We start from the raw sequence: 19,364 nt of genomic DNA, 5'->3' as shown, positions 1-19,364 counted from the left end.
CCGATCTGAAATACTGTCGACCACCACCACCGACCACCATCGATCTGAGCCACCACTGATTTGATTCACCTTCAATCTCAACCTCCGACGATAACCGCCATCTGAACCACCATGGATCACCATCGATATGAACCACTGTCGACCATCGTCATCTAAACCACCACGGACCACCATCGATCTGAACCACCGCCAACTACTACCGATCTAAAGTACCGTCGATCTAAACCATCATTGACCATCATCGATATATGATCCATCGTGGATCTGAACCACATCTGACATCGTCACCTGAACCACAACGGACCGCCATCGATCTATATCACTGCCAACCACTGACGACTACCATTGATCTGAATCACCGTCGGACATCGCCGACCACCACCAATTTGAACCACCACTGCCTATCTGAACCATCATTGACCACCTCCATCTGAACCACTGCGGACCACCACCATCTGAACCACTGTGGACCACCATCGATCTGAACCACCGCCGACCACCGTTGATTTAGTAACGTCGTTTGGCTTATGATTATATTTGGGTTATGTATTTTATATTGTTTTACATATTATATAATTATTTTATTAAAGTATTTTTAGTTTTAAAAGATTAAAAATTTCAAAAAACGGCATTTTGGTCATTTACCAAAAATTTATTCTAATTCTAAAGCTACATTCTGTGAACCAAACAGAAAGATTCCAATTCCTTAACAGATTTCATTCCAATGTCTGCCAATCAAACATGTGGTCAAACCTGACAACATTTCATTCCAATTCCTTCAAAGTCAATTTCCTTTAACATATTTCATTCCATCCAAAAACATTCTGCGAACCAAACGCCACCTAATATTCAAATAAGTCAATCTATCTTTTTTTTAATTAACCTGAATATTCAACCCGTTATGTGAGCCGATTAATCTCAGAACAACCACCAGCTTTGTGGGTAGCCTGAAGTCACCGCATTTGAACTTTCGTTGCCAGAAGGGGATTTTTATTCCTCCTTGGATTTGACTTTTTAAAAAGAAACAACATTTGACTTTTTAACATATCTAAAAACAAAATTTGCTTTTAATTATTAAAATCCAACAGTTAGTTGAAAACTTAAAGTCAACACAGAAAAAAAAAATCCAACTCAAATCTGCAATAAAACCTTACATCAGTGCTTGACTTTATTGATAATAGATTAAAAAGACATGGAAACTAAATCATGAACATGTGCATTTCTAGCAAGCCAAGATTGAAGAAATCTAAACCCCAGATGCAGATAAAATTAGTCCCCAAAATTTTGTGGGTGTTGTTCAAAATATCACATTTAACATGCTAAAAGACGGTTTCGACTCGACTCGTTAAAAACTTGTTAAAATTTTCGAACTGTGACGAACTTGACCTCTCTGCTTCACCCCCAGATGCACTGATTCCCTTTTTTTCCTTGATTTGGAAACTAAATGATCGTGATATTATATTAACATGAATCTGAATTTAGCTGTTAATTTAGGTCTGTTAGCTGATTTTATAATTTATAAAAATGGAGAATTAAAAGTGAATGATTTTGTTGAGGGACATTGATTTGATGTTGAAAACGTAAGAAGAAAGCACAAAGTGTTCATCATGTCTTTAAATCAATTTGGGGAAAATCGTAATTAGGGTTTCATTATAATGCTTGGCGTGCAATTTTTTGTATTTAAATATGGAAAAATGTGTGTTTAGTTACGTTATAAAATCACTAATTATGACTAAAAAAGTTACATATTTATATTTGGTTAGCGCTTACTGGTAGGAGTCAACACTGTAATATATTTTACCAGATAAGATGAAAGTATATTAAAACAGTATCGTATGTAACAATTTACCCGGATAAGAATTATTACAATCATTTATCGGGTAAGACTCTCTATCATTATCATTGCTTTTACCGGGTAAGATTTTTAGCCCCTGCCATATTCACCATGCAGGGAAAATTACTCAATAAACACTTACCGAATAAGTGTTTAGTAAACAGCCCCTAAGCTGTACTTAAATAAGGCAGTTACATGAAGATTCAGGGTTAAAATAAACAAGAATAATTCAAGCATTATAAATTAAAATAAGTTTCATTGTCTTAAAAACTATCCATTATTCGGTTGACGTTGACTCTTTTACATCTTGATACCACCAAATTTAAAAACGTAAAAGACTTTTAGGGGTTATTTGGTTGGTTTTCTATTAAGTCATGTATAAATAAAACTTTCTGTATGGATAATTTATCTGTATAAACTGGGGAAATTTTTGTTTATGAGGGATTTTCATAAATAGAAGGAACGTGTTTTTTAATTAGGAGAGACTAGTTGGAAAAAGAGCTTAACTTTATGTATAAAGCTTTCCCTAAAAACTTACTAAATAAATCACTTTCAATATCATTAAACCACTACCAAACAATCATGTATAACTTATCGAATAAGTTGTGAGTCACATTAAGCTTATTAAGTTGCTAATAAACACACTCTTACTCTTTTAGTCTAAGGTTAACAAATAAATAAATATTAACAATTTAATGTTAGAAATTATGGTTTTCGATTGCTTGGATTCCACTGAAAGTCGTGTATCACTTTCAGATTGATGTATTTCGATGCTACAATCGAATAAAATTCAGTGGTTTTTCCGAACAAAGAGTTTTTCGTGTTATGAAATCTGTGTACCGAAAATCAAATGACCAAATTGTAGTTTTTCCCTCAAACGGTCGAAAACTGCCATACTACAGTTAAAAAACCGGGTTTTCAAAACATAGTCAAAACCGGGTTTAAAATTTCAAATTCGGATTTTTGAAGCATTTTTCACAAAGCAATATTACCCGAATATTTTTTTTTTGGATCAAACAGTTCGATCCAGTTTTTCGAGTTTTCATTTTTCTTGAACACCGCTAAATCGATTGCCAACATTTACAATTTCAAAAAATAAAACCCGTTTGCAAAATATCGCATACAATTATAAATTTTATTTTGGTGTTTATTATATAATAATGTTTTTGATAACGATAAGATATATGATAGACATATATTGGTCCTTTTTTAATAATTTATAATTGGGTCAAGTCGTCAACCCGATAGAGAAGTCATCTTATCAAGAAAGCGACATGAACGTTTGTTCCAAAATCAGATAAAATTAATTAGTCAACATCTTTATGTCATAATTATAAGAAGACTAAGTATTAACAAATAAACGACACGTTAGAAAATCTCAATTTAATTATTATATATTTAATGATCGAGATATGTTTACACAAAACATACGTCAATATAAAGAAGAAAGCGATAAATGATAATCTTTAATAAGTTTCATTTACGTTAATAACTGAAATAGTTATACAGATCTTATTATGTTTTTGTCCCGATTATAGTATCTGATATTTTAATTCATTTAAGTGCGAATTATGTTTTTGGTCTTTATGGTATGTCAAAAACTATGACAAACGTCTGTATTTTCTATCAATTAAAAATATCGTCTATGTGATACTCAATTTCTTATGTTCATGGTCCCTCTCGCTAACACATACATTAAAATCCGCTAGCCCATTTAACTAAGGTGGGATTTTGGTTCTTTTAAGCTTGTTTTTGTTGATATTTTATTGGAAAAAAATATATAACATAACATAATCGTGTGTGTATATATATATATATATATATATATATAGAGAGAGAGAGAGAGAGAGAGAGAGAGTCGAGGGGTTCAAATGAGAACAATAATCAAATAAAAGAATATAAAAATGGCAAATCACGCACAAAATCACATGTAATTTTACACTAATGATAAATACAAGAGGGTGCAGACGCCATGTGATATGGCCCGCAACCTCTAGCAGCAACCAAGGTTGCATGAATCATAAATGATTCAACCGTTTTCTTATTCTCTTATTTAACTATTGCTTTCATGCAAATTTTACTCTCTATATATATAGATATTAATCATAAAAAATTAAATCCATAATTAACGATATATATATATATATATATAATAATAATGCATATATTAATCATAATTTTTTATTTATTAGAACAATTAAAAACGTAATTCACTCTTTAATTATTATTATTTTCAGAATTTATATAAAACATGAATAGGAATTAATATTTTGGGTTTAAATTTTAATTAAAGTTTTAATGGTTATGGAAAATTGCGGTGAAGAAGCAAAGTACACGTGGCAACAGCGTCACCGTGGTATAATGTGGTCCAGGGTGTCTAAACTGATGTGCACATACTCGGTTTATCTACGTTTACATTTGACAATTATTTATGTGAAGACAAAAGCCATTAATCTGTAATTATCTTTAAGTTGGGCCTACCATCCTTATGCACATGTCCGCTCAACGCACGTGATAAATTTCTTAGTACCAAAATAAATATCTTTATTTATATTTTTATTTATTTTAAAAATACATAATTAAATATCATATTCCTGTAATTACTACGGATAATTATTTTGGTAGAGAGGAAATAATATATTAAAATTAATCCATTTATCTTTATCACTTTCAGGGGCCGTTTATCAAACACTTAATCGTTAAGTACTTACCGATAAAATTTAACACTATTATGTACTTACCGGGTAAGATTTTAGTCCGCCAAAACGACGTAGTATACAACAATTTATTCAGTAAGCACTTACCGTGGTAAGAATCGTTGCCCTCACTTATCGGGTAAGACTCTTGATCCTTGTCTCGTTCTTACCGGGTAAGCGTTTGGTAAACGACCCCTTAATCTTATGTCACCAAAGAATTACACTTAAGAATATAAGTAGTCTACTGTATCACTTATTTATAAATGTTTCTTTGAAGTCGTGGCGTATTTTTGGGATATTGCTCAACCTTTGAGTCAATAACGAAGATATTCAAACCTTTTGGGGTGTAAATTGTATAAACATTGGGTGTTTGTATTTCAATGGTTTATATTGACTTTTGTTGACGAATCATATGAGTTGTTGAGCTATTGACTTGATTTTATCTCAAGTGAGTTTTGGGGACATTTGTCCGGTTTAATTACTCAATGTTGAGTTTTGGACGTGTATTGCATTTATTGTATATTTATTTGGAAATTACATAATTTGAGTGTGTTGGGTATTTATTTAGAGTCATATGAGTTTAGACTGTAATGCAATTGATCCATCGACATACGTGTCAGTCATGTGATGAGTTAGGAGTTTTGATGATCTCACCTGAGAGTCTGAGACCAGTGCTCGAGTAAGCATGGTGGTTGTATCGATATCACGGAGAGGGACCATGTGGGATTGGACTTCGAGACCGCGGTTACTGCGGAGGTGAACTCAAAATGAGCCCGACTTCGAGACCTTTGTTTTGAGGCTTTTGATCGATTGAGTAGGCAATAAGAACTTTAGCCTTGAAGTGAAACGCCAAGGCACTATGATTATTGAGTCTTGAGGTGCTACCTGGTGGGGTAGGCACCAAGGACACCCGGTGGGGTAGGCACCAAGGGAATGAGCCTTGATGTGCTACTTCAATGAGTAGACACCAAGGTCAATTGAATCTTGAGGTGCTACTCTATAACGTTGATGTATGACTTACTTTATGTTCGCCATATTCAATGGATATGGGTCTCCGAGTCACCGATATGTGTTATTTTTAGATAGTGTATTATCCATGTTTTTGGTGTTGTTTTCGGTTTGGAGAGTATCCATAATTTATGGTTTTGGTATATTGGATCTTATCCATGTTTTGATGTTTTGAATAATAGAGTTCTATCCATGTTTTTAATATTTGATAACTAAACCTTATTCGCATCTTGTGTGAGTATTGGATTTTGGTTTCATGTTAAAATGTATGTTTTAGTTGATGGGATCTCATCAGGAAAATGGTGGGTTTTGGTAAAGAAATTGCTTTTATACCAAATGTTTTTCCTTTTGGAAATGATGATTTAAATAACATTCTTTCAGTTTTACCGTTATATATTAATGATGGATTTTTTTTTTGAACTCACTAGGCATTAAGCCTAATCCTTTTAATTTCGCCGGCATCTATATCATGTCCTTGTTAGAGAAAGTAATAGCGACATTGTAATAAGTTGGGTGCTAGTTAGAAGCACGAAAATGAATGAATTAATTGGGTTTAGGGTTTAGGAAGAAGAAAGGCTAAAAAGACTAAATTACCCTCATGTGACGTGTATTTACATTCACATAACTAAAACTCTTTTAACATTTTTAAACTGAAAGACCAGATTGTCATGAAAAGTAGAAGTTAGGAACCACCAATATACTTAACATGTTTAATGCACTCGATCCAAAATTTAGTTATATTACATGTACCAAGAATATAATTCACTCTTCTTTACAAATATAGAAAATTTGACCCGTTTATTGCAAAAATAGTGGCCAATGTAGAATATTTTAAACTTTCTTCATAAGTATCTGGGGCTAAGAATGAAAATACTGAAACTTTGAACAGAAAGGCGTAGGCACGCAAGTCATCTTCTTCACCTGCCTTACTAGTTATGACCAGGGTTAAAACCGAGCTAATCCAACGCCATTGATGCTCCCATACAACTTGAATTCTAGCCAAATTTAATAAAATCTACAATTTTTTAGTATATGTATACTATATTATAAAACATTTGACAAAAACTCTTAAAAATCATTTTTATGCATAAAGTATTATTGATGCATATTACTTAGAATTCAAGATCACAAGTAAATTGTGCATAAGTACAACTTATCAAAACTTCATTTTGAATTTGTGTAACTAACTATAGATAAACATAATCAAATACGGGCTAGATATCTCATTTTGAATATAAAAAATCTAAAATATAACTAGAATAATCATTAGTTATTACAAAATACTTAATTATTATCTTTATAAAAATTATGTTATTAGACGATAAATAAATTACTTCGTTATTAAATTATAAATAAAATAGTGAATTAAAAAAATTACACAAAAAACCAGAACTTTAAATAATAAATTTGATACTAATTTCGATATATTTTTTTTCCAAATTTCTATGATATTTTTAAATTTATATTTTATTCAAAAATAAAAACATTATCGCTTTCTCAAAACCACTAAAAATCATATTATATCGACATAGATAAATAATAAAATGAAACATTAAAATTGAGATATATCTCGCTATATTATGCGAGCACCATTCTAGTTATAAACTAAATCATCTTTATTTACTCTTAATTTAACATAACACGATCTATGTTGGATCTGCGAATCCAGAAAAAAAAACCACCATCAAACAATGGTGGTAGTCGAATTTGACAGTTTTAAACCGAAATTTGGATTATAACAATTTGATCATTCGATAAGAAACATAAATGACAAAGCCAACCGTAAATTAACCATTGATTTAAAAATATTTTTCAAAAATTAACATTTTTGTGTGAAAAATATTTAAAAAACAGATTTAAAGTGTATTTGAATAACCCAAATAGAGATTTTAAAGTGACAAAAAAAATCTTCAAACAACAATTTTTATATGTTTAAAATTTGATTTGTGAGAAAAAAAATTGGGACCAATTTTGGTCGGGACCGGGCTTTGTACATGAAGAACAGGCCGAGTGTTTTTGGTCGGGACTGGACCAGTTACAATGAGACCAGTTACAAAAGAAAAATCACGGTTCGAGACTGATTTTGGCCAACGAGAGACCGTTTTTTGGCCATCTCACATGAGTATTTCAGTGACTTGGCAAAAATCACCCTTTACATTTTGAATAAAGTTTTAGGGGTTAATTTGGTCATCTTTCAAACTACCTTTTAATAAAATACTAACTTCCAAAATAAATTTTGCATCCTCTCCAAAAAAAAAATATATTCTATATTTCTATTTATTTCAAAATAAATTTTGTTGATGTATTCAAATATAAATATTTTTTTGGTATATAATATGTAAAGTTTTAAATATTTAAATACTCAGGTGAACAGTTGAAGCATTAACCGGTTACCATGCTGATGTGGCGAGTGATGGAATGAAATCGAGTTGAATAGCAAATAATACTAAGTTGTATACCACATCACTCGCCACATCAGCATGATAACCGACTAATGCTTCAACTTGTTACCCGAGTACTTAAATGTTTATAACTTTAAATCTTAGGTACCAAAATGTAAGTTTTAAAAGTACGTTACCCAAAATATGAATCAAGTTAAAGTACATTACTTTTTCATGCAATTTACCCTTGTGTTAAAACTAAACTTTATCTAAAAACCCCAAAAAGCTTTATTTTTTTCCATTTTTTAGATTTAGCCATAGATGATCTCATAAACCAACTGTCTTTATCTTGGTAACTGGGTTTTACTGTCACACACCAAAAACATCTTAAACAACTTATTATAACATTTTTATATTTGACACACAATAGTTTTGGTAGCATACACTTAGATTCCATAAAATAATTTATTATATATCAGATAGATATATTAACATCCTATAAATTCAATTTTGTTATAAATATCTGACGTATAATAATTCAATTGATAAATAGATGAAATGAGTTTATGTAAATAATGTATACTATTTAAAATGCAAAGCAACCCATATTCATATTTTCTATAACAAAACAACGTTATATCAGTAAACATAAATCGACCATTCATTTCGTCCTGTATATGACATTTCAAATCAATCATATGGGATCTTACAAAAACACATTCTCATGTTATGATGTTCCAAAGATCCAACATTTGATAGCAACATACCTCATTTAGTAATTTTGATCTTCAAAAAGACTAGGTTTTTTTGGTACAACAAAAGATAGTATGCATATATATGTCGATCGTACACGTGGCCGGATATGATTGGTTATGGATAAGAGCATCTACAATGTAGGTTCTTATAAGAACGTTCTTTTTACACCTTACGTTGCCACCTCATCTCACTCTCTTAAAATTCCACAATGGTAGTGTTTATAGGAACCTGTTTTTAATGGGTTCAACTGATTTTTTTTTAACATTTAATAATTGTTGTAAAGCCAAAAAAAAATAAAATAAAAAACAAGGAAATTATGATAACCTCAGACCAATCAATCGAATATTGATTAATACGTAATCAATTCACACAATTTTTATGATAAAAACTAAAGTTTTTGTAAAGAGAACCACAAAGGTGGTATCTGATTGGTTTGAGCTTGAACTCCAAAGTTCTAAAGTGTCTGGAGGTCCCATATTCAAATCAAAGGAGGAATAAAAGTCCCCTTATAGCCACGGAAAACCAACAGTGCAGGTGGGTCATCCTGAAATTAACCGACTCACATAACAAGCTGAATATCCAGGTTAATAAAAAAAATATTTTCACTTTTTACTGGTAAAAACATTGCATGGAATATCATCTAAGCTCTTCCCCCGCCCCCACCCAACCCTAGACCCAACACTAAACAAAAACACACTTGCCATTGCCGGTGGCGGACCCCTTCATTCTAAACCCAATCATTGATATCACTCTCCTATTCCCCTCTCAATTCTTGCTGGCAAACAACACTCTCGTCTTCTTCTTCCTCCTCCAAATTTCCCTTAAACCCTATCCCCTACCGCCCAATTTCAACAAATCACCAACTATCCACCAAAATCATGATTCTTGAACAATTCCCACTTTCAATCTTCCTTCTTACCCTCTTCGTCTTCTCAATTCAACCCCATTTCTGCCTTTCAGCTTCGCAAGAATCGCCAACTATCTACCAAATCCTCAAATCGAATGGATTGCCCATGGGTTTGTTCCCAAAAGGCGTCACCAACTTCAGCTTCGATGATTCCGGCCGATTCCAGGTCTACTTGGATCAAGCTTGTAATGCCAAGTTTGAAGACGAATTGCACTATGATCGGAATGTTTCCGGCAATCTGACGTTTGGTCAGATCGGAGAATTGAAGGGGATTTCAGCCAAAGATTTGTTTTTGTGGTTTTCTGTGAAGGAAATCTGGGTTGATGTACCCAGTTCTGGATTGATTTACTTTGATGTGGGTGTTGTTTCCAAACAGTTTTCTTTATCTTCATTCGAAACTCCAAGAGATTGTTTGGCTTCCCCTGTTCCTAAGGTAAACTAAGACCTTATGCTTGTTCATATGTTTGACTTTCTTTTAGTTGTTATTTTGACTTCATGTTTTTGGGTTTATTGAATTGGGTACTGAATTCTTGATCATGAATGTGTTTTGGAGTTCTCAAATGCTGGTTTCCATGTTCTTTCATTGGGTTTTAAGTTTCTCAATCTGGGTTCCTTTTGTTCATGGTTTTTGGGGGTGGATTCAGGTTTTGCAGTTTGGGATAGACAATGAAGATGATTGCGTGTTTGTTTGCATAGTTCTTGTATTGTTTCATGGCAGAAACTCTGGTTTTCAAGCAATTCTGTTTCTGTTTTTGAGTTAAATTTCATACTTTTGGGATGTTGGAATGGTGAATTTGAGGGATGAATCAAGAAATCTCCTGCAATTCTCTTTCTGTTTTGAGTTAGATTTCATACTTTTGGGATTTTGGTAGGTGAAATTTGAGCCTTAAATCAAGAAATCTTTTGCAATCAATTTCATACTTTTGGGATTTTGAAAGGTGAATTTGAGGGATGGATCAAGAAATCTTTAGCAATTCTCCTGGTTTTCTGTACAGATTGACCATAAACTTCTAACCTTTTTGCTTCTGATATGCAGATTCTTTCAAGAAAGCTCGAACACGATGAACCCAATAATCAAGAACCATCAAGGGAAGTCTTATGAAATCGAGCTTAAAAAGGGTACTTAAAAAGATGGTTCGAATCGGCACAATTTCTCAATCAAGTTATGGGTATTTCCATATCTTGTATGTATATGTTTTAAAGTCCAAAAGATGTTAGTTTAGCTGGTTCTATGCTTCATCGCGGGTGTGCTTTCTTTTCGATTTTCTTTCTGTAGTATATGCAAACTTGTTCAAAAATGGTTGAAATGGAGGAGAAATACACACGACACAATGTAGAAGCAACCGAAAGCAAGAGAAGTGTAAGTTATCATGCAGGCTGGAAGCAAGGGGGATCATACAGGTTCTTTTTTGATTCTTGAATTCATTATGAATATGGACATAAAAGTATTTAAAGTTTTGGTTTATATATAGTCTATTTGAAGTTATCGGTTGAAGAACTCTTAGTTCTTTTGATCGAAGAAATAAGAATCAAGTTCGATTTGGATCGTGTTTGCCTTTGTATTGTTCGTTTCGTGTTTCTTGAATTCGTTCTTGTGACACCGACTCCTAAAACCTCGGTTTTTCTAGGTTGTGTCTGGTACCCGGGACAGGACGGGATGAAACAGTACAAAACTAGAATAGGCTGAACAAAAATAGGGAGATTGACAAGGTTGATAAATTACAAAACTACCCATGACAAATTAAAACCCTAAAATCTTTCACAAGTTTTTCATCCGCCTATCTCACACTAGTCCATCCAGTCCCATTAAGCTATCTCCAGTTCCGTCTGCATACCATATGCATCGTAAAGGCCTAGTAGGCATGACTGAACTGAATAAATATCGTTTGTTATGTTGTGATCACCCGTAATGCGAGCCGACTAATCCCAGGGCGACCACCTGTTTTACAAATAGCCCGGAGTCACCCATTTGAACCTTCATGGCCATAAGGGGATTTTTATTCCTCCTTGGATTTGAACCTGAGACCTCCTAGTACTTTTGACCTTTGAAGTCAAGCTCAAACCAATCAAACACCACCCTTGTGAGGTTGTTTTCAGATATTAAAATAAGCAAATTTGGTTAAGCAATTGGCTTTTTATGATTGTAAGTTAGAAAGGAGATTCCCTTTTGTTGGTATGGTTTTCATATGGACCCTCTTGGGTCATTTTTATTCTCCTTGGAGAAATCTTTTTTGGGGTTTAAATCAAAGTGGCAAAGGGCCTTTTTAGGCTTAGGTAGCAAGATATGGAAGAAAAGGGTAAATGTTTTTTTTTTTAGTTGTTTACTAAACGTTTAAAGGGTAAGTATTTATTTGCAAAAGTCACTGCTCTCACTTTGTCTTATCGGGTATGTAACATTTTCGGTTATCAAAATGGATTGTTGGTTAGCGTCCCTTATCGATGAGTGCTAACAGGGTAAGAGTCTTCTTCTTCACTTATCGGGTAAGATTTTTGGTTCTTATGATACTCATCCGATAAACATTTGATAAACATACCCTAAGTTTATTTTACTGATGGAACAATTTTGAATATATTATGGTACTCGCACAATGCAGAGAGTTACATCTCGATTTTAATGTTTCGTTTTATTTTTGTCTCAATCGATGATATAATACGGTTTTATGTGTTTTTTATAAAACAATAATGTTTTTATTTTTAAATAAAATATAAATATGAAGATATCATAAAAAATAAAAAAATATATTGATTTTAGTACCAAACTAACTATTTAAAAAAATATTTTATTTTTGGTTTAATGATATAATTTTTTATAAAAATAATAACCAAGTATTTTGTTAAAACTCAACGATTATTCTAATTATATTTTAGATTTTTTATATTTAAAATGAAATGTTTATTCTCTATTTGATTATGTTTATCTGCAGTTAGTTTTCCTGATTTAAACATGAAACCTTAATAAGTTGTACTTATGCATAATTTATTTCGTAATCTTAAATTTTAAGTAATATACATCAATAAACAATATTTTATAGTTTATACATGAAAAATAATTTTAAAAAAAGTTTTTATCAAATACTTTATATTATTAATATAGTTTGAATTATATCACTCCATGAAATATGAATGATGGGACTTACTAAAAAATTAACCATATATCTCTCTAGTTAAAATAACCTTTATGGGCCCAACAAGTTTTGTCATGGCCCATATTTTAAAAAGTGGTTAATGGGCTTTCTCAAGAAGAGTAAGTAATTTTTCCTTGACTCATATATCGATCATTTTTTTGGACCTTATTAACAAAAGAGATACGACAATACATTATAGTTAGCTCTGCATCAATCAAGAACGCCTAAGGAATTCTTGTAATACATTTGTTCCAACTTTTAATCCTTTTTTCGGATTATGTGTCGTAAAATAGTTTTGTGTGAGAAAATGTCTTAGTTTTTTTAAAGAGAAATAAATTACTGAAAAATAAAGGAATGAATATAAAAACAACCAAAGCTTTTGCAAGGTGTAGAATTAACCCGAAATTCAAACCTTCTGTGTATGATTTCATGGGGATCGTTTAAAGTATAATATCAAACTAAAAGCAAAAACACATTTCATTTCAATGAACCCAATCGATCTCGACGGTACCTTTTTTTACAGAATGTTAATAACTTCCAAAATCCATTTCGGAGAATGGGGTCAGAAATCCATAATAGAGTCTGACCACAATGACCGAATTCCTGTTTTATTAACAGGATTTATCACTACTGTGGATATGTATGGTTAACTCTTCTTTTTCTTATTTTAATCCCGAAAAAGATTTGATTTTGTATTATAAGATGACAAGATTCAAGTTTTATATAAAAGCGTATACAGATATATCGTACAAAGAGTTTTTTTTTATGATTAACGAATGTTATATATGGATCAACATGTGTTTTAAGTTGGGCTCAGAAAAAAAGTGAACTACATCGGTTGGTGAACTCTTATATATCAATGTATTTGTCTATCCTTTTTCTTAAACTTTTAGAGTGAACTTCAAATTTGGTCCTTGTGATTCTTTGAAATTAACATTTCTTATCCTTACAGTTTCGAAATTACAAATTAAAATTACTATCGTGGTTTATAAAAACATCTGAATTTGATCCATCCTCTAATGGTTGTTAAAAGAATTCGTTAAATGTGGGGTTCGTCCTTCAATCGAATTTTTGTTTTTTACTCGATCAAAAACTTCAAGGACCAAAATCATAAAATAGATCTTGATCGAGTAAAAGACAAAATAAAAAATAACGAAAATGTTTCTCATTTAACAAAAAAAAATTAACTGCCGTTAGAGATATGGACCAAATTTAAACATTTTTACAAACTATGATAACCATATTGTAAGTTTGAAAATATATGGTCGAAAGATGTTAAGCATACTCTGAATCATTAAGAGGTGAATCTTGTTTGATAAAAAAAAATGTCTCTTAATGATTCTAAAACACTCTGAATGATTTTGTATCCTGGACCTCCCTTAATTAACCATTCAACACCCTAATTTCGTTGCAAATAATTATCAAACAATTATATTTCATTTTGCACTATATCATAAGAATCTTTTGACCATTCTAATCATTTAATCATTTTACATTAAACCATAACTGATACTGAAAAATTGAACTTATACTTTCAATATATAAAACCAATCTTAGCAATATGTGTTGTTTTAGGTTTTTGTATCTATATATTTTCTAAACAATTTCCATAACTTTAGTTTGTTTAATTATATTAAAAAATAAAAGTAGGGAGAAACAAACAAGTGATTCCATTAGGTGGCAAAATTTTGTAAAGATACTCCTCACATGGGTCTTGACTTATACTTTTGGTTTTGTAATCCTCAATTCTCCATATTAATGCAACCTCTACTCTTCATTATACATAACTAACACACACACACATACATACATACATACATACATACATACATACATACATACATACATACATACATACATACATACATACATACATACACACATAGTCACATACACACATACACACATACATACACACACACATACATACACACACACACACATATATATATATATATATATATATATATATACTAAAAGGGTACTTGTGATATATACATCTTAATTTTAGTGTTTTGTCTTATTTTTTGTCTCTGTTAATATTATAGCACGGTTTTATATGGTTTTGATAAAACGATAACGTTTTTATGCTTGAATAAAATATAAATTCGATATTAGTATTTTAGGTTAACGATTTAAAAGTTCATGTTTTTTTATGTGATTTCTTTATTTCAAATTTTTATTATAGTTTAATATAGATTTAATAAAAAAGTAATTTATATTCGGTTTAATAATATAATTTTTTTATAAAGATAATATTAAGTGTTATGTTAGAATTCTATGATTATTCTAATTATATAATTCTTATATTTAAAATTAGATGTTTATCATGTATTTGATTTTGTTTATCTGTAGTTAATTAAATGAATTTAAATAGAGTTTTAATAAGTTGTACTTACGGATAATTTAATTTTAATATTGAATTTTAAGTAATATGTGTCAATAAACAGTATTTGCATAAAAAATGATTTTAAGAGTTTTTTGTCAAATATTTTGTAATATAGTATACTATAGATATGTGTGTATGTGTATCAAAGTTTTAAATATATCTGATTAAGTTCAAATGAAAAGACGGTTAATTTGCAAAAAAAAATTCTAATGTCATACATGATTACATGTGATGCGAACACGTAATCATATGTGATTAAACACATGCTGGCTTAAGTTGAGCAGCATATAGCGAACGACCTTCCCCATGACATTTTGGTCGTGTTCACCAAGTCGACCGTGTCCATTTTGAGCGTATTTAATCATATATAACTACTTGCTCCGTTGTTCGTATCACTTGTAATCATATACGATATTAAAACTTTTCACATTCTCGTAAATTGATCATCTTTTCATCTTCTTATATGATACTCCCTACATATTTACAGCCTATCTTCTAGAGATGAGATGAAAATACAACTACAAACTTCTGCCCTGCCCTAGCTCCACATACATACATACACACACACACACACACATACATACATACATACATACATACATACATACATGCAAGAATGCATGCATACATACATACATATTATACTCATACATACACGTAAATTGTACTCAATAAATTTTAATCAATGGAGTTGGACTTTTTTTTCAAGAGATGCAAGTTTTACACATATTTATCTTCTTATATTTAATATACTTAAATAATTATAAATTGAACAGTTAAGATTTTTTAAATAATGTCATTGATTTTTTTTAAAAAAAATATTCCTAATAAAATAATTTATTTTTCAAATGTATGATATATGGTCATACTCATACCACAAAAACTGAATATATTATATATATATACACAGATGTATGTCTAGTTGGTATCCTTAATTGTCGTTTACTTCTTAATGATTCAATTATATAGAATTTTTCCTATCTAGATATATAGCACAAATAAACATAAAATATAATATATATACATATATATACACACATATAGGGTTGAGTTCATATGAGACAAAAGGTTTTTCGTGAGACCCGTAAGACCAATTTATATTTATTGATCAACTTTATAAGCTAATGATCTAATGGTCTAAAGTTGCATGGTGGTAATTTTGTAATTATTGAGAAGTCTCATGGCAATTTTGTGATTATGAATGTTCAGATTGTAGATCTAATCCAAGGGTTGAAAATTGGTCTTACGGGTCTCACGAAAAACCATTGGTCTCACATGATCCCAAATCTATACATATATATTTGTATTGGTCTGATTTTTTGTTTAATTTTAAAAAAACAAACACACAAGATTAAGAAGTTGACAACCATCGAATAAGTACAAAGAACCTAATCACTTATATCCATCGGCTCGATGGTTTAACTTTACTTTCACTACTTTGGTCCCAAAAAAAGTTCGTTTTGTAATTTCTTGTTGTCTTAATTTAAATAGAATTTATTTCAGGTTTTGATGTAAATATATGTATATATGCACTAGGGGACTTTTTTTTAAGAACTCTCTAGTTCATGAGATTTTTTGAGAACCGATACATTATATGTTATTTCATATGATTTTTTCCATTTATGATTAGAATTTAATGAAATATTTAACATATATTTGTTTCATAATTTATTTGTTTCATATGTACTCGGTTCACAATTTAACACTTTTTGATATGTTTGTGAAACAAAAGATACATGTAAAAAATTTTACATTGTAAAACAAATACACATGGAAGAAACATAATCGTGAAACAAGTATACATTTAAATCTTATATTTATATAGAAAAAAAATCAAGTGAAACAATTAAAACTTTAAAATAAAAGTTCTCACGTATGTTACAAATTTAAAAAATTTCAAATGATTAATCCCATATATATATATATATATATATATATGTGTGTGTGTGTGTGTGTAGGTGAAAGATCACGTGAGAAAGATCGAGAGTTAAGGTGAGAAACATAAGAAAAGATCTGAACCATTGATCACCTATAATTTAAACCCACACATGAATCATGATTGATACAATGATTGATCTGGTGGATCCCATCCTAATATGTATCCAATGGTAGAGATTTCTTCTTACGCTTCTCACGTTACCCATTTTTCTCACCAAAACCCAACCCCCCCACACACACACATATATATATATATATATATGTGTGTGTTATATATATATATATATATATATGTGTGTGTGTATATATATATATATATACATACATATTTATGGGAAGAGTTGATTCTGTGAAACCAAAGTCCCAATTAATTTTCTTGATTAATTACTACAAAGTGATTAATAATATATTATATAATTAATTACTTCAAAAAATGTATATATTACTTAAAAACACTTGTAGTAATCATCAAAAATGTAAACAAAAACACATCTGAATAAATATGTAGAAAACTTGCAAAAGTGAGACCATCTTTTAACCACTTCTGGATTCTACAAATTCAACCTATAGATATAGAAATACTTACCATCCCAACCCAATTAAGCCACCACCACTGTAAGCATTTTCCAGTTTTGTACACATGATTATACATACATACATACATACATGATACACCCATTCTGTATCTATAGGACCACATATATGTATGTATAGGCGCATTTATGATGATCAAGTGGTTGTGTAGAAATCCACAAGTGTTTTCATGACTTCCACCTGTGCAGCAAGACACTTTATATAATCTGCAGTTTCATCCATCAAACAGCATGAATCCATGGTTGCAGCACCAGGTACCAGTTTCCTGAGCTTCAGTTCTTGACCCGAATACCTAAACGGATCTAAATCTTCTCTTTTAGGGTTAGGGTTTCTTCTCCTTACGACAGACACCTTTGCATGATGATCATTACTGGTTTTACTCTTACAATCCACCCTTTTTCTTCTACTACTCACCAATAAACCCTGATTTCTTGATCGGTTTCTGACCTTCCATAACACCGCACGACTCCAGGCTCTTTTTGATCCAACGACAGAAGCCATGGCGGCGTATGCTGCAATCTTGACACGATGAGATCTTCGATAAATCTGGTTTTCGTCATGGGGTGATCTGTTTTTGATGTTTAGGTTGTTTAGAGCCCGAACAAAGCGATGGGCGAACCTGTTCTTGATCAGACAGGTAGGGTTATGGGATGAGGGTTGTTGAGATGGTGACATGATGGGATCAAGAATGGATAATTTGAAAGATCTTGAATTAGGGTTTCAGAAAAAGGTGGAAATTGGGGGATGAATGAACGAATTTCTTCTGACACAAAAGCCAAGAAAACTGAAGTGAAGTAAACCTGGTTTCTGACACAAAATCTACGAGAGAGTTGTGGTTGTGTGAACAAACGTGTGAAGAGATAAAAAGAGAGAGAGAGAGAGAGAATATATGATGGGGAGAGAGAAGATTGAAAATGGGAGGTGAGAGAGAGAGAGAGAGACTTGAGAATCAATCTTTGTGTATGATTGTATTTATATTGGAAAAGCAATAAAAAGAATATTTAATTAAGGGTGGTGTTTGATTGGGTTGATCTTGACTTCAAAGGTCAAAAGTAACAGGAGGTCTCATGTTCAAATCCAAGGAAAAATAAAAATTCTCTTGTGGTCACGGAGATTCAAATACGGTGACTCCGAGCTATCTACAAAGCAGGTGATTGCTTTGGGATTAGTCGACTCGTATAACAAATTGGATATTCAGGTTAATAATATATATATATATATATATATTTCACTCATAAAAATTACAATTATTAATTATTTAAAACATAATTAAGTAGAAATATTTACACTACTTTAATAAAAAAATAGGACAGAAAATTAATAATATTAACTATTTATTTTAAGTAGTATTTATCAACTAATAAAAAATAAATTTCTAAGACTTAAATATATTTGAAATGTGAAGTGCATTGGCAAAAGTAGGTATTTGTTGGTTCAAGATACAAAAGTTACTTAAAGATTGAGTTGTGAATTAAATTTTTATCTTAATTAAAAGCATATTTGTACAATGCAACGAGATACATCTTGATTTTAATGTTTCTTTTTTTGTCTCAATTGATGTTATAATACGGTTTTATGTGTTTTTGATAAAGCGATGATGTTCTTATTTTTGAATAAAATATAAATATGAAAATATCATAAAAATTGAAAAAAAATGTTGATATTAATACTAAACTAACTATTAAATTTCTTTTTTGTATATTTTTAATGTATTTTTTTATTTTTGGCTTAATAAT

General features: G+C 30.9%; 2 protein-coding genes across 2 annotated transcripts; one reads left to right on the top strand and one right to left on the bottom strand.

Moving 5' to 3' along the window:
• Window positions 1–9,420: 9,420 nt before the first annotated feature.
• LOC112512562 (uncharacterized protein At5g01610-like) lies at window positions 9,421–11,129 on the top strand. Its single transcript, XM_025118588.1, has 2 exons — window positions 9,421–10,015; window positions 10,619–11,129. The coding sequence occupies exons 1-2, from the start codon at window positions 9,554–9,556 to the stop codon at window positions 10,682–10,684; spliced, it is 528 nt and encodes a 175-aa protein (XP_024974356.1). The 5' UTR covers window positions 9,421–9,553; the 3' UTR covers window positions 10,685–11,129.
• A 6,381-nt stretch (window positions 11,130–17,510) lies between these two features.
• Window positions 17,511–18,485, bottom strand: LOC112513373 (transcription factor IBH1-like). The gene has a single exon (XM_025119607.1). It carries the CDS (start codon window positions 18,301–18,303, stop codon window positions 17,764–17,766), a length of 540 nt encoding a protein of 179 aa, XP_024975375.1. The 5' UTR covers window positions 18,304–18,485; the 3' UTR covers window positions 17,511–17,763.
• Window positions 18,486–19,364: the final 879 nt, after the last annotated feature.

The sequence above is a fragment of the Cynara cardunculus genome (genome assembly GCF_001531365.2).
Source record: "Cynara cardunculus var. scolymus isolate 2C chromosome LG 5, CcrdV1, whole genome shotgun sequence".
In the NCBI taxonomy this organism is placed as follows: domain Eukaryota; kingdom Viridiplantae; phylum Streptophyta; class Magnoliopsida; order Asterales; family Asteraceae; genus Cynara; species Cynara cardunculus.
The sequence above is the reverse complement of the archived record's forward strand: the minus strand, read 5'-3'. Positions and strand labels throughout refer to the sequence as shown.

What these genes read in the sequence shown, in the direction of transcription:
- LOC112513373 (XM_025119607.1), bottom strand. Translation starts at nt 18,303, where the DNA reads ATGTCACCATCTCAACAACCCTCATCCCATAACCCTACCTGTCTGATC.
- LOC112512562 (XM_025118588.1), top strand. Translation starts at nt 9,554, where the DNA reads ATGATTCTTGAACAATTCCCACTTTCAATCTTCCTTCTTACCCTCTTC. An exon ending in TGGCTTCCCCTGTTCCTAAG is followed by an intron (nt 10,016 to 10,618) that starts GTAAACTAAGAC and finishes TCTGATATGCAG; the next exon opens with ATTCTTTCAAGAAAGCTCGA.